Source organism: Leucopleurus acutus (assembly GCF_964270905.1).
Source record: "Leucopleurus acutus genome assembly, chromosome: 13".
Classification (NCBI taxonomy): domain Eukaryota; kingdom Metazoa; phylum Chordata; class Mammalia; order Artiodactyla; family Delphinidae; genus Leucopleurus; species Leucopleurus acutus.
In genome coordinates, this window is record NC_139155.1 from 65,669,960 (window position 1) to 65,685,676 (window position 15,717).

The 15,717-nt window shown below is 47.4% G+C and overlaps 1 protein-coding gene across 1 annotated transcript in view; it reads right to left on the minus strand.

Moving 5' to 3' along the window:
* Positions 1–2,159: 2,159 nt before the first annotated feature.
* Positions 2,160–15,717, minus strand: part of LOC309970978 (sodium/glucose cotransporter 1-like) — a gene marked incomplete at both ends in the record, with an annotated part of 62,053 nt that continues 48,495 nt past the window's right edge. Inside the window, 4 exon segments of the mRNA XM_082853739.1 lie at positions 2,160–2,455; positions 4,790–4,889; positions 7,052–7,267; positions 9,619–9,787. Coding sequence (XP_082709865.1) covers positions 2,160–2,455; positions 4,790–4,889; positions 7,052–7,267; positions 9,619–9,787 — 781 coding nt within the window.

The window sequence follows — 15,717 nt, forward strand, 5'->3', positions numbered from 1 at the left end:
AGGATTTTCTGTACATAAGCAATGAACAATCTGAAAATGCGATTAAGGAAAGGGATAGGGGGCTAAGAGGTAGAAACTCTTATGTATAAAATAAATAAGCTACAAGGATATATTGTACAACAGGAAATATAATCAATATTTTAAAATAACTATAAATGGAGTATGACCTTTAAAAATTGTGAATCACTATGTTGTACACCTGTAACTTATATAATAGTGTACATCAACTATAACTCAATTAGAAAAAAAACCCACCTCATTTACAGTAGCATCAAAAAGAATAAAATACCCAGGAATCAATTTAACAAAAGAAGTGCAAAACTTGAGTGCTGAAAACAAAACACTGTTGAAAGAAATTAGAAGACCTAAATAAATGGAAGGACATCCCATGTTCATGAAGCAGAGGACTTAACATTGTCAAGACGGCAGTAAGTATCTTCATGCAACTCAAACTCCACATGTCCCAAATGGTGCTCCACTTTTCTCCTGCACCTGCTCTCTTCCAGTGTGGCCTGTCTTTGGAATTGGTACACCCTCTGCCCACATGTTCAAGCCAGAGAGTCACCCCTGGGCCCTCCCTCCAGAAGTCTAGTACTCGAGTCCTGTTACTTCTAATTGCTGGCTTCTCTTGATGCTGTTCCCTTGTCTTTTCTTTTTTGCTGCTAACTTGCCTGGATTCCTCTAATAGCCTCCTGGTGGGTGTTCCTGCCGCCCTTTCATCTTCCAGCAGCGGCCAGCAAATCTGATCCCATCCCTTCCTGGCTGAAGTTCCCAGGGACTCAGGATCCCAAAGCACCTGAGGCCTGCAGGTCCAGCCCCTGCCCACCCTGCCCTCCCCGCCTCCCCACCTCCCACAGTTCTGCACTCTGGCCTCCTCACACCCTTGCCTCACTCTGTCTTCCCACATGTTGTCCCTCTGTTATCCAGCTAGCTGACCTCCCACTTCAGTCACGGGCAGCCTCCTCCCTGTGGGTGCTCCTGCCACGTGCACATGCACAGAGGGCCCATTTACTCGGTCCCCTGGCTGAGCTCAGTCTCCTCCTCTGTGAAATGTGGTTGATTCTGGTCCTTCCACATGGGGTGGCTCCATGGCTTGAACGTGATGGTAACCTGGGCAGGGAAATAGCGGGCCACACAAGGTGCTGGCCATCACCGCTCATGTTTCATTGTCTACTTCCCTAGACGATGAGCTCTGTCCATGACTGCTTCCCAGCAGTGCTGGCACATAGCAGGCACTCAAAAATGTCAGCTGACAGACTAAACGAGGGATGGGGGGCTGTCCCGACTGCACCTTCAGAGTGTGACTTTTGCAATGTTGGGTGGGCCTCCCCAAATCACTTCAAGGCATCTGAAACTTTTTCTAAAGACCCAAATCATTTATTTTGGTCTAAGAAGAAGGAAGAGGTGGCTTAGGGAGCCTCTCCCAGAGACACAGCCCAGGAGTGGTTTATACTTGACAGCTAAAGGGGATCCAGCCCCTGGGCCCAACTCCCAGTAGCAGGCAGACTGGGAGGAACTGGGAGGAGCTCAACAAGGAGGGAAGTTTTCTCTCCACCTGCCCTTTAGGGGTGCAGCCAGAGCTGAGCCACAGGGAGGCCTGGTCCTCAGGCAGAGACCGCCTCAGCCCCACCATGGGTCCAGGCAGGAGCCAACGTTTCCATCCGCGGCAGCCTTGGCGCCAGCTGGCCTGTGTGGTCATCGGCAGTAGGCACAGCCCCTTGTGGGTGGGACCCTTGGCGCGAGGAGGAGCATCTTTGCCAGCAGCCATACCTTTACAAAGGAGGAGAGAACACAGCAAACAGAGGTGGGTATAGGAAGGAAATGGTGACAGTAAACACAAGCAAAACCCCCAAATATATCTAGAGATAAAAAGCCAAAATTAAATTTAAAGTGAAAGCCAGTGTTTGTGCAGTGGAGCCATCTGGAGAGAATGACTCATCGCACAGAGGACAGACGTGCTCATCTTCGGTCTCTGCCCTCACCAGTGGGCTTCGCCGCCCGTCAGCCTGCAGCGTTGACGCTGTGGGCGCGTTTTCATCAGTGTGATCCTTGGTCCACGTCCGTGGGCCTCCCCGTAGGAAATGTTTCCTCCCCTCGACGATGAGGGCATTTGCAAGAGGCGGTGGTTCGCCCGTTCCCCAGACGTCCCCGCAGGCTGCCTAGGAGAAGTAGAAGTGGCAGAGCACTGTGAGCGATACCAAGAGGAACCCGCAGACGTTGGGCACTTTTCTCCAGTGGGATATCTCTGGCATGTCTCGGAGCTTTGTTCCTTCCAGCATGTCACGCTTCTCTGTCCCTTCAGAAGTGGCACTGTGCTGTGTCCCTTCCGTGTCACTACACTCCATCTTCTGCATGACTGCCTCTTCCGGGGCGAGTCTGGGGCCTGGCAGTGGCTCCAGTCCGCAGAACACATCCCAGGCCTTCCAGAGGCAGCTCCTGACCTCCTCAAATATGTCTGGAACAGAGGGAACGGGCACAGGCCAGGAGGCTAAGAGGCCACACACAGGAGGGGGGTCTTTCTAGGGCTCACCTCTCAGTGGTGAGGCCGGCAGGAAGCCCAACAGACTGGCTCTAATGTGGAGAACAGTCCTCAGCCGCTGCTGCAGAACACCTCCCGCCGCCCTCAGAGACACGGAGCGGGGACGTGGGGTGTGGCCTGGGCCATGCTTGCTTGCACTGGCAGAGCCTTCAGCCGGCCCAGAACCCCGGCCGGCACGGGGCAGGCCCTCCCCGCTGGGCGCTGGAGGGCCCACCCCTCCCGTCTCTGGCACACGCCCAGCACAGCTCTGTAGGTCTAGGGCAAGTGGCTGCTCCTCTGAGGATGGAAAAAGCCCCAATTGCTCTGCTCTCCTCAGCAACCTTGGGGCGTGTCTTCTCCAGGTAGGTACCAGTCTCACAACCTGGCCCAAAGTAAGGCCCTCTGGGCCCTTGAAAGGGGAATCACTGGTGTTTTCTCCAGGAACGGGGGAAGTCTAGGAATTATGGGCAAGCTTCTATTCACAGCTCTGGACCAAATCAGTGAAATGTCTCACTCCGGGGCTTAAATATCCCTCTGGTGTCTGGTAGTGCAGTCCACGCTGGCCGCTCCCAGGCCTGCTCAGGCGCGGGTCAGCACCACGGCCAGCTCCGCACACACGTGAGCCCAGCCAGTCTGGGAACGGATCCCTCTTTGATGATAAGACAAGCACACCTCAGTCCGAGAAGTGTGCGCTGTGACCTGTTCCATGTCTCATCCCCTTGGGCAGCCACCACGCCAGCTGTGTGTCCTGAGGCTGGGGCAGCACCAGGGATGGCAGAACCCGTCAGCCAGTGACGGAGGGGCCTGTGTTACAGGGGAGGTGCTGCCGCCAGAGAACCCCAGAGACGCAGATAACTGCTGCGGTGCTGAAAGGTCCTAAGCGGCACATGCTGGTCCTGTCTCTCGGTCTCTCAGATGTCTGGGTCAGCACACCATCATGCAGCTGCCAGGCCCAAAAAGGTTGCTGTGTATCAGTGGCGACTGATCATGTAAACACAGCCCAAGAGCTGTATGACGGGAGATGGGACAGTGGCCAAGAGCACACGCTTTGGAGTCAGACTGCCTGTGTTCAAATCCCAGCTCCACCACTGCCTGGTTATCTTTGGAGTCCAGGGCCGACTACTTAAATGTTTGGTGCCTCAGTCCCCCCCATCTCTGAAATGGGGATGATAATTGTACCTGTCACACATAGGCATACTTTCCACAGTGCTTGGCACATCCCAAATGGGCAAAAAGTGTGAGCCACTGTCATCATGGCATCCACCCACGATTGTGGACGAGGGAGAAGAGGAGCTGGGAGGTGCCCCCAGAACAAGCCCCCGGCACACGTGGCCCCCAACGGGCAGTTCCTCTGTCCCTGAGGGAGAGCAATCCTGGGAGCCCTGTACCCTCCAGGGGCGCGGGGCAGCCTGGCTCAGGAGAGGCCACTCCCCTGCCCTACAGGTGTCAGGAGAGGGTCCCAGGCCCCTCTAGGCTCTGAACGTTCCTGGCAGGAGTGGAGAGGGGGCCCCAGAACACTGCCTCTCCCCAGGCAGGCCTTCCCTCCCTCCCTCCTCCAAACTCACAGTCCCCCCAGACTCTCTACCCCAGACTCAGCGCTAATCTCGTTAGGCCTTTATCCCTGTTTGCGTCAGGGCCTCAGGAGGTGCAGGTCACCCTCCCTGGGGCCCCCGCACTCCGCCTCTGACCCCATCTGCTGAGAGCTTTCCTCTGGGCCTTCTGGGGCCCCCAGGCCCGAGCCTCTCCCGGAACTCTCTCTTCTTGCCCCAGTGAAATCGGCTGTCCTTGGCGGTGTCCCCCGGCGCCCTCTTGGGTGGGGCTGCTCCCTCCTCCTTGCAGAGGCTCCCGCCCACTTCCCAGAATCCCTCTGGGTTTGAATCCCTGTGAGACTCTGTGACCTGCTGTCCCTCCCCTGTCCCCAGTGCCTCCTCCCCTCCTGCTGAGGCACAATGTGATCTGTGTGGCTCGGTGGATCCCTCCCACCCCAGCTTAAACGCTCCTAGATCACCAGACACTTGTGTTTCTCTGCCTCTCACGGGCCCTTCCCTCCTCCCCCGGCACCTGCTGATGCCTCCCATCTGGATCTCTCTGGCCCGGACGGCCACACGGATGGCCGAGAGGCATCTCACCCTCGACAAACACCCACAAGGCATCTTTGGGAAAATGAAAGACGGAGCCTCTGCCTGGAAGTACTTCTGGGAGTGGAGACAGCGGGGGTGGGGGCAAGGAGCAGCATAGGCCTCTCCGCTGGCTTTGGGTCTCCCTTCTCACCTGGCCGTGCCTGCGGTGCGGGGCTCTTCCCTTGTGTGTCTTTGTCCAGATCGACCCTTTCCTCTTGGCTGTTCCATAAACTCCAACAGAGGCGGCGTAGCTGGGGGGAGAGCAGGCGCACGTCACCACCCAGGGCCATGTCACGCAGGCCTTATGGTGCCACAGCTCACAGCTGGGCACCAGGGTCTCGAGGGACTGAAAAGGGTCGTTAGACTCCAACAAGGGACAGAAGGAACATGGGGTGGGGAAAGCAAGGCGCCTGGGAACCCTGGATTTCAGTGCTGGCTCTGGTCCTGTGTGGTTGTGCGGCTGCCCAAAGGTGACCTCAGTGTCTTGGGCTGGATGGTAGGGTAGGAGGCAACACGCTCAGGGCTTCTTCCAGTAACTGAGGGTCTAGGAAGCTGTGCCCTTCAGGGTGGGAGAAGCTGCTCATCACTCCGGTCTGCTGCTTCTGGTGGATGGGCCCGCAGGGTAGACCTGGGAACTCTGCTTTCCTTCCAGGAGCCCCTCCTGGCTGTTAGAGATGAGCACTCACACAGCCCAGAGGAGGCCTGACCTGATTCACCTGGGGTGCCCGGCTGACCTGGTCCCTAGCCAGGCTTAGTCGCTCAAGCTCAGCAAGGCACTTGCAGATGCAGAAGGGGAGCATCCCTTCCCTTCTAGTCTGTTATTTTGTTCTCTTCCTGAAAACACATATGGAGACTTTGGGAAGTAAAACCCAGACAATTGCTGTTGCTTTTTTTTGCTTTTTTTGAGGGTTGGGGTCAGCAGAAGCACAAGTAAGCGAACATTTCCACCAAGTCTCTCCCGGAGCAGGTTTTAATCTATTATACCAGCTTCGGTATATTTGAATCTCAGCACCACCACCTCTCCCACTCCCCCAGACATAGCAGGGATGTGACTGAGCAGCCCCTCCAAGCCCCGCCTCTCGGACTAAGACATCAGTAATGAACCTGCTGCCGTGTCAGTGACAGAGACTGGGTTTAGCCTTGAGTTGCTTCCTGGTGATGCTGTACGTCTGCATTTGCCTTCCCAATTACACAACGAGCCCTGTGGACCAGGCCGCTGGGCAGGAAGAACATGGGATTGAGTGTGGTCCCGCTTCCCCTGGTAGCGCCCAGTGTGCAGCACAGACACTGACCCGAAAGCACGGTTCCCCCTTTGCCTCCCTCCCCTCCTCTCCAGAGCACCTGTGCTGCTGGGCAGGAAAAGCACTCAAGCACGTGGCTGCCTGAGAAGCGGGCAAGACCAAAAAGTTGAGAATACAAGAGCAGCAGAAAAGAAGTCAGACAAGTCGACCACGAAGACCCTGAGAGACAGGAGCTTGGGTCCAGCACCCACGGCTTCTCCACGTGCCGGGAGCAGGGCAGGGACGTGTGGTGGGCGAGCTGTCCTGGGCACTCCTGGCCGTCCTCCCCACTTGCTCCATCCCAATCCCACGGGGCTGTGTGCGAGAGAGGAATGGGTCAAAAGGAACTACTGAGCAGAAAGGTGGCCACAGGGGAGGCGGCCTTCCAAGTTCTCAGCTCTCACCCAGACCCCAGGGCACACGGGTCTCACAGACCCGCCTCCCTTCTGAGCTCCTCCTGCCCTCACCTCTGACACCTAGGACCCTCCCTACTGCTCTTCGGCTCAGCCAAGCCCCTGTCCTGCTAAGCCTCCTGGCCATGCCCACGTGGGTGACGCGATGGAGTCTGGTCAGGCCCAGTCCTGCTGCTGGCTAGTTTTGGTGTCATGGACAAGTGACTTGACTTTTCTGAGCCCAGGCTTTTTATATTCCAACTGGGGTGACTGATACCTGCCTCCTGGGAGGTGGGAAGTGGCCGGAAAAGGAGAATGAGGCGTGCCCAGCCACCAGCCACAGCACTGCCAGCATTACTGTCCCCCCTCCTGCTGGCTTAATCCGTTCTGGGTGGGTGGCAGCTGGGACTGCCCTGATTACATTAATTCACGCTGAGGTTAGCAACCTTAGCACTTCAAGGAAATTTTGTATTTTAAAAACCAAACTTCTCATTCTCAGTGAATACATAATTAGAGGCCTGTTGGAAAGCTTTTTAGTTTAGTTTTTAAGGCAAGGAGGTTATTTGCCTATTTCTGACCCAACCGTCACCCCCCAACCCCCAGCCCCCGCCCCCCCACCCCGCTTTCAAAAAGAATGCAGGAATTCAGCCACTTTTCTCCAAAGCTGGCAGAGCCAACTTGTGGTTCACAGGGACACTGGAACTGCGGTGGACCCCTGAGCATCCTCATGGCAGCACTCACATGTTTATCTGGAATCGGGTCTGTCAACAAGGAGATCCCCAGGACGGTGAAAAGACTGATGGTGAAGAGGATGACGGCAAAGTAGAGGTAGTGCACGCCGCAGATGATCCGAGAGCACCTGCTGTTTGTCGAGCAGCTCCAGGCCCCGTAAGCAAACTTGGACACCATGCGGCAGAAGCCAATCAGAAGTCCACCAGTCAGCCTCCAGAAGGCACCCTGCCAAAGAAGGAGCCCCGAGAGTCGCCTGGGAGGAAGATGGGGAATGAGACAAGCCATCCTCAGCCTCACCTCCTGACCAGTCTAAACTGGTCAGCTAAACTCAGCATAACAAGGGCTTCACATGCCTTGCAGAAGCAGAGTCTTAGCACTGCGAGGAGATGACACCTTCTTGGGCTGAACACAGACCGAAGACACATGGACACTCTCTTAGGTCAATCAGAGAACTTAGGAAATACTGGAGACAGTTTTAAGTTAGACGGTGAAGACACATCTCAAACCTAATGTGTCCAAAGAGACCTCAGTCTTGCCTGTTGTTGTAGGGGCACCTCCATCGCCCTGGCAGCTCAGGCAGAAACCGCAAGAGACATCCCTGGCCCCTTTCCTTCCATTCTGCCCTACCACCAATCCATCAGCAAATCGTCCCATCGTCTCCACAGTGACCACCTCAATCCCGATCTACCACCTTCTCTCACACAGGTGGAATCCAGACCTGGTCTCCTGCTCACCCGCTGTCCAAGAAGCCAGAGTGATCTCTTCAAAGCATGGATTAGGGAGTGCCCTGACTCTGCTGAAGACCACCGTGGCTTCTCATGGCTGCCCTCAGAAGCAAGTCTCATCTGCTTGAGCTGACCTCACCTGGCTCTGCCCTCTTCCCTGGTCAGTCTACTCTAGCCACTAAGCATGACCTCTTCCTGCATGTCAGGGCTGCCCACTGTGCTCTCGGCCAGGCCTTTGTACTTGCCCCTCTTTCTGCTTGGTTCTCTATCTAGATCTTGGTGTTTCTGGCTCATCCTCCAGGATTCAGGTTCGAGGTCACTTTCTTAGGAGAAATCTTCTCCCACTACCTTGGCTAATGTCCTTGTGCTCCCCCTGCCCCCAGCACCTACCCTGCTAACCTCCATGATCCTTTTTGACTTTTAAACAGCACTACACCACTCTCAGAAATCTTATCTGCTCATTGGGTATCATCCATCTCCTCCAACTGGACAGTCCACTCTTTAAGAGTGAGGACTTCATCTTGGTCCTAGAGCTGCATCTGGAGCCTGTCTCAGGTGTGGCTGAATGTTGGAGGAGGTAGAGGATACAGTATGTGGGAAGCATCTTGGAGAAAGAGCTGAAACCAAAGGCCAGGTGTGGTCCACAGGACCCATTTATTGAAGGAGGCGTGCAGAAAAGGGAAGATCTAGAAACAGATGGGCAGCAGAAGCCAGATGAGGGTGGGAGAGAAGGCCTGGAGAAGTTCTCTAGGTCAAGGAAGGTAGCCACAATACGCTGTAACCTTGGACCAGGGGTAGCTGGAGAGCCACTGACAAGATCCCCAGTTTCCCTTGGTGATAGGCCCCAGTACTGCAAGGGTGGTGACCATCACCGGTAGGAGGCAGGTTCTCCTGACTGCCTGCTCCTCCGCCCCTGCCCTTCCCAAGAGAGCACAGAGAAGAGCATCTCCAGAGCCCAGCAGCCCCCCACCCCATTCTCGGTGCCCAGTTGAGTCCTGGTGAGCTGGGCAGAGCAAGAAGCACTAGCAGATTTGTCTGGAGGATTGAACACCTGACATGGGCCTGCAGGAAGCACCAGCCAGATGGAGGTGGACAAAGATATTCATGGCAAAGCAAAGAGTCCACAGGAATGAAGAGGGGCCAGAAAAGGCATGAGACAGGCAATCAGCACTGCAAGTGGTTAACAGTAGCTGGGGCCTAGGGACTGTGTATGGAGAGGGCCAGGGCTGAGAGGCAGGCAGGAGCCAGGTCACAGAGGCACCATGCTCGGGAACTCATGCAAGGCCCAGCTGCTCAGTGCTGTTAGGAGAAACAGGTCAAGAAGTGACTCAAATAATGAATGAAAATATTCTGGCAAACTGTGCTTTCAGTCTTACTGATGAAATGATCAAACCATTAATTGGGATCTTTATTTAGTTTTAAGTGTGGCTGGAGGAGATGGTCTTCATGCAGGGAAGGCGGTAGGAGCTCATGACTGAACATCCCCCTGTGCGTTTGAAACCTCTGAGCAGGAAACATCCATGCACAGAGGCAACAGAAGAATATCTTCCTGTGGCTAGATGAGCATGCAGGAGGATCCCACACACGTTGCACCATCTATGGCACAGTCGAAAGTGGATTACATTGCAAAGGGAAGAAAACAAATCAGAGCTTGCCTTTCCCCTGCAAGCATGAGGGAGCCCGGACCAAAGCTGCCCAGGAGTAAATCATCTCTCAGAAAGCAAATGATGCAACGGTGTCAACTCCTGAAGCACAAGAGACCCTCTCAGGGCAACTTTTGCAAAGATAGGTATGATGTGAAGGCAAGCCCTCACACTGTGCCATGCCGTGGCCATGCCAACTCCCACCTACCTGCTCAGTGATTCTCTTGCAAAATATGGCAAGCAGGAAGATGGCAGCAATGGGCGGCATCAGGTAACTTAAAACTGCTTGCATGTATTCAAATAGTTGTTCCCTGTGTGCCATTTGTATAGCAGGGACCCATGCAATGGAGACAGCAAGTAAGATTATAACAAAAAACCTGTAAGTTAAACCAAAAGTCAACGGCAGTTTTATGAGTTTTTTACCTGCCAATAAAATATCTACAAACTGTAAACTATTAGCTAGTTTTAATTATTCCTTAGGTTAAATTCAAGTGCCCATTCATAAGTGTGGCAGAGGAGATAGCCATACCCCTAAACATTAATAGGACCATAGGGCTGCAGGCAAAAACCCTTCAACTTCTGGACAAATAAAACTGAGGGTCCATTTGCCTGTTACTGGATCATGGGTAGATTTTCATCACATTTGGAGACTGTGTTGGGATGGTCGTGCTTAAAATATATAATACCTGGGGCTTCCCTGGTGGCGCAGTGGTTATGAATCCACCTGCCAATGCGGGGGACACGGGTTCGTGCCCCGGTCTGGGAAGATCCCACATGCCACAGAGTGGCTAGGCCCGTGAGCCACAACTACTGAGCCTGCGCGTCTGGAGCCTATGCTCCACAACGGGAGAGGCCGTGACAGTGAGAGGCCCGCACGCCACGATAAAAAAAAAAAAGAAAAAAAATAATACCTGGAAAATATTAATTTCTTCAGGGGTAACACATTTCTAAAGATTTCAGATGGATTAGTATGGCACCTGATTTTAAAGATTTGTGTAAACTCCCTTTAAACCCTTGGTTGTGCATGTGGGGAAGAACTGCCAGATAGTCCACCAACAAGCAACTGCTGGAAGGCAGACAAAGCTGAGCAGAGATTTCATTGCCTGCTTATAGCAGGGGAGACAGAAATTGGAGTTTGAATCTCATCAAGTTAGAGGGGCCAGGTAACCACCTCAGGCTTTTCACTGAAAACCCCTGAATGTCCATGCCTTAGAAGCAGAGACTATCTCCCAGGACTAAGAACTTGCTATAAGACTAGAGCAAAACTGAAACAGAGTCACCCTAACAAAGTATAAAAACCAGGCCTCCACAACTTTAAGGGGATCAACTAGTAATTTACCTGCATGCTTGAACAAAAACCAATATTCTTCAGAGGAACATGATCCAGAATTTCTATAATGTGTTATCTACAATGTTCAATATATAATAAAATTTTCTAGGCATGTGGAGAAGTAAGAAAATGTAACCCATAGTCAAGAAGAAAGCAATCAATGGAAACTGACACCAAGATGGCTCAGGTATTAACATTAGCAGACAAGGACTTCAAAGCAACTACTGTAGTTATGTTAAAGGACTTAAAGGAAATTATAGTTATAAGTGAACAGATGCAAAATCATGACAGAAAACTGGATACTAGAAAAAATTTAAAAAGGAACCAAATAGAAATTCCAGAACTGAAATTCTGGTTCAAAATATGAAACAAAAAATTCACAGGTTGGCTTTAACAGTAGATTGGAAATGGCAGGAGAAAGGGGCAATAAACCTAAAGGGAGATTGATAGAACTCTAAACTGAAGAACACAGAGAAAAATTTTTTTAAATAAAGAGAGCCTCAATGATCTGTGGAACAATATCAAAAGAGCAAATATGTGTGTAAGTAGAGTCACAAAAAAGAGATGAAGGATGCAGAAGACAAATATGCAGAGAAATATGGTCAACAATTTCCCGTATTTGGTGAAAACCATTCATTTACAGATTCAGAAGTGCAGAAAAGCACAATCAGCACACCATAACAAAACTGCTGAAAACCAAAAATGAAGAGAAAATCTTGAAAGCCCAGGAAAAAAGACACATTACATACAGAGAGCAGTACTATGAATTATAGATGACTTCTCATCAGAAACAAGAGGACAGAAGAGAATGGAAGAGCATACTTTAAAGTGGTAAAAGAAAAATACTGTCAACTCAGAATTCTACATCCAGCAAAAGTATCCTTCAACAATAAAGATGAGGGCTTCCCTGGTGGCGCAGTGGTTAAGAATTTGCTGCCAACGCAGGTGACATGGGTTCGAGCCCTGGTCTGGGAAGATCTCACATGCCGCGGAGCAACTAAACCCATGTGCCACAACTACTGAGCCTGCGTTCTAGAGCCTGCGAGCCACAATTACTGAGCTCGCATGCCACAACTACTGAAGCCTGCGCACCTAGAGCCCATGCTCCACAACAAGAGAAGCCACCGCAGTGAGAAGACTGTGTACCTCGCCGCAACTAGAGAAAGCCTGCGTGCAGCAACGAAGACCCAACACACCCCAAACTAAATAAATAAATAAAAATTTTAAAAATAAATAAAGATGAAAGAAAAACATTTTCCAATAAACAAAAACTGAGAGAGTCTGTTACTAACAGACCTGCATTACAAGACATACTGAAATTCTTCAGGGTGAAGGGAAATAACACAGATGGAAACTTGCACCTAAAAGAAGGAATGATGAGCACCAAAAGAGTAAAATATAAGATGCTACATATATATTTTTTCTTATTTTATTTTCTTTAAAAGGCAGTTGAGTGCTTAAGGCAAAAAATTATATCACTATCACTGTATTCTGGGGTTAATAATGGATGTAGATGTAAAATATATGACAACTATAACATGAATGATGAAAGGGGAAAATGACATATAGTGTTGCAAGGTACTTACATTTTACATAAAATGATACAATATTAATTTTAAGTACACTAAGGTAGGTTAATAATGCCTATTATAATGCCTAGAACAACAAAAAGAAATTAAAATATAAAAACTATTTCCAGCCATATTAATGATTACACTAAATGCAAGTGAACTCAAATTATAAAGACAGAGGTTGTCAGATTAGATTAAAAGAATCAAGATACAACTATATGTGCTCTACAAGGGACTCATTTTAAATATATTTACAGGTTGAAAGTAAAAGATGTTATAAACCCTAAGCATAAGAAAGCCGGTGTGATCTATAACAGTAATGAAGTAAATCTCAAGACAAGGAGTATTAGCAGAGATAAAAAGGGACATTTCATAATGATGAAAAAGTTAATTCCTCAGGAAACCATAACAAGCATAAGGGAACCTGATCCCAGAACTTGAATATATAAGAGGTAAAAAAAAAAAAACCTGAAAGAACTATAAAACAGAAACAGACAACTACATAATCACAAATGAAGCTTTTAATACCTCCTCTGTGTATCTAATATACACAGTATATATAATATATATAACAGAGGAACTAGACAAAAATTAAGAATACAAAAGTATCAATAAATTTCAAAAGATTAAAATCTCATAGAGTATGTTTTTGGATCACAGTGGAAGTAAATTAGAAATCAATAACAATAAAATAGTTAGGAAAGTACTAAATACTTGAAAATCCAACAGCACACTTCTAAATAATCTATGAACACAGAAAAAAATCACAAGGAAATTAGGAAATATTTTGAACTGATATAAAATGAAGACACAACATATCAAAATTTGTGGGATGCAGCTAAGGCAGAGCTTAAAGGGAAATTTATAGTTTTAAGTGGTAATTGTAAAAAATAAGAAAGGTTTTAAACCAGTGATATGAATTTCCAATTTAAGAAGCTAAAAAAAAAAAGAAAAGAAAAGAAATGAAGAGTAAATCCAAAGTAAATAGAAAAAAGGAAAAAAAAAGGAAACAAATAGAATTCAATGGGGGAAAAAAACCAGAGGAATCAGCAAGCCCCAAAGTTAGTTCTTTGGAAAAATTATTAAAATTGATAAACGCCTGGGCAAGTTCACTCAAGAGAAAAAGACCCCCCCCCCATGCCCACATATTACCATTACTAGAGATCCTACAGATACTGAAAGGATAAGGTAAAATTTGGGGGGGTGCTTGGAGCCATGGCAGTGAGGACGCTCCTGAATATTCTGCTCACCGTTACACCAGGAATTGGTGCTCACCGGTACACCACACTAGGTGGAATACTTTAATTGGGTGATTTAGCTCGAGGAGTCTGATCAGTTATCATGGAGCCTGGCAATATGGCTTCTCCTAAGAGCATGCCAAAAGATGCACAGATGATGGCACAAATCCTGACAGATATGGGGATTACAGAATATGAGCCAAAAGTTATAAATCAGACGTTGGTATTTGCATTCTGATACGTAAACACAATTCTACACGATGCAAAAATTTATTAATGACATGCCAAGAAAGCTACTGTTGATGCACATGATATGTGATTGGCAATCTGGTGTCATGCTGACCACTTTTAAAAAATAAAAGCTTTACTGTTTCACCTTTTACATTCAGATACACAGTCCATCTGAAATGGATTTTTGTGTAAAGGGAGTTAGTCAATATTCTTTTTATCAGGAATAGCCAAATTACCCAGTACCATTCCTTCTCCCCTTACCACTTTCCCACTGCACTGTACTGTAATCTTTGTCATGAATTAGACGACTGTATACCTGTGCGCTGTTTTTGATATTCTGTTCCATTAATTTGTCTACCCCTGCAATAAAACCACACTGTCTAATTAGTATCACTTCACAATAGATATTGGTATCTGTTAGCATAAATCCTCCAGCTTTGTTCATCTTCAAGAATAGCCTTGGATATTCTCTGCTCTTCGCATTTCTATATACTTTTAGAACTCGTTTGTCAATTTTTACATGCATACAAAAAAGTTACTGCATTTTGATTGGGATTACTCTGGGTATGTAGAATAATATGGGGAGAACAAACATATCATTATTGAATCTTCTAATTCACAGATATGGTATATTCCTGCTATACTTAGGTCTCATTAATTTCTCTCGACAACGCTTTGTAATTTTCAGCAATTTTCTCATATCTTTTGTGAGGTTTATTCCTAGGTATCTGATATGGTTTAATGACACTACAAATGTTAATATGTGTAATGTGTAATGTGTAAAATATGATTAATTCTTGTATTTGATCTTTATCAGTCTTGTTAAATTCACTTTAAAATTTTAAGTTTGTCTATGAAGTCTTTCATGACAATTTCATTTCTTCCCTTTCTATCCTTATGACATTTGTTTCCTTTTTCACCTTTTTGCAGAGTAGCACCTCCAGTACAATGCTGAAGAAAAGTGGCTATAGTGGATGCATGTGTCTAGTTCCCAACCTCAGGGGAAAAGATTTTCAAATATAAACATTAAGTATGATAAACGCTATAGGTTTTAAAGAACATGTATGTTTAAAAGTCTGAATAAAGAAGATCTTTTAAATTCTCTAATTTGCTAAGATTAAAAAATAGGTATTAAAATTTTGAATGATTTTTATCTATTAATATGACTATATAATTTTCTCCTGTTTTCAGTTAATGTGGTCAAGTACACTGATTGATTTTTGAATAAAAAACTATGCTTGCATTCCTGGAATAAACTCCAGATGGTCATGGTGTATTATTCTATGTTGCTGGACCTGATTTGCTAATATTTTGTTAAAATTTTCTGCATCTATGTTCATATTTGCATGGTATGTATTTTCTCATGTTTTCTTTAAGCCTTCCTCAATCTTAAAGAAGATGTCTCTCTTCAATAAAGTTTCAGGATACAAAACTAACATACAAAAATCAGTAGTGTTTCTTTACACTAACAATGAATTATCTGAAAAAAATAAAGAAAACAATCCCATTTATGATAGCATCAAAAACAATAAAATACTTAGGATAAATTTAACCAAGGAGATAAAAGGTCTCTACATTGAAAACTATAAGACATTGATAAAATAAATTGAAGAAAACACAAATAAATAGAAAGATATCTTGTGTTTATGGATCAGATGAATTAATATTGTTAAAATGTCCACACTACCCAAAGCCATCTATAGATTCAATGCAACCCTTATCAAATTTCCAAAGGAATTTTTTACAGAATTCAAAAAAAAATCCTAAAATTCATCTGGAACCACAAAAGATCCTGAATAGCCAAAGCAACCCTGAGAAAGAAGAACAAATCTGGAAGCATCACACACACTGATTTTGAACTACATTACAAAGCTATAGTAATCAAAACAGTATGGTACTGGCATAAAAACAGACACATAAACCAATGGAACAGAATC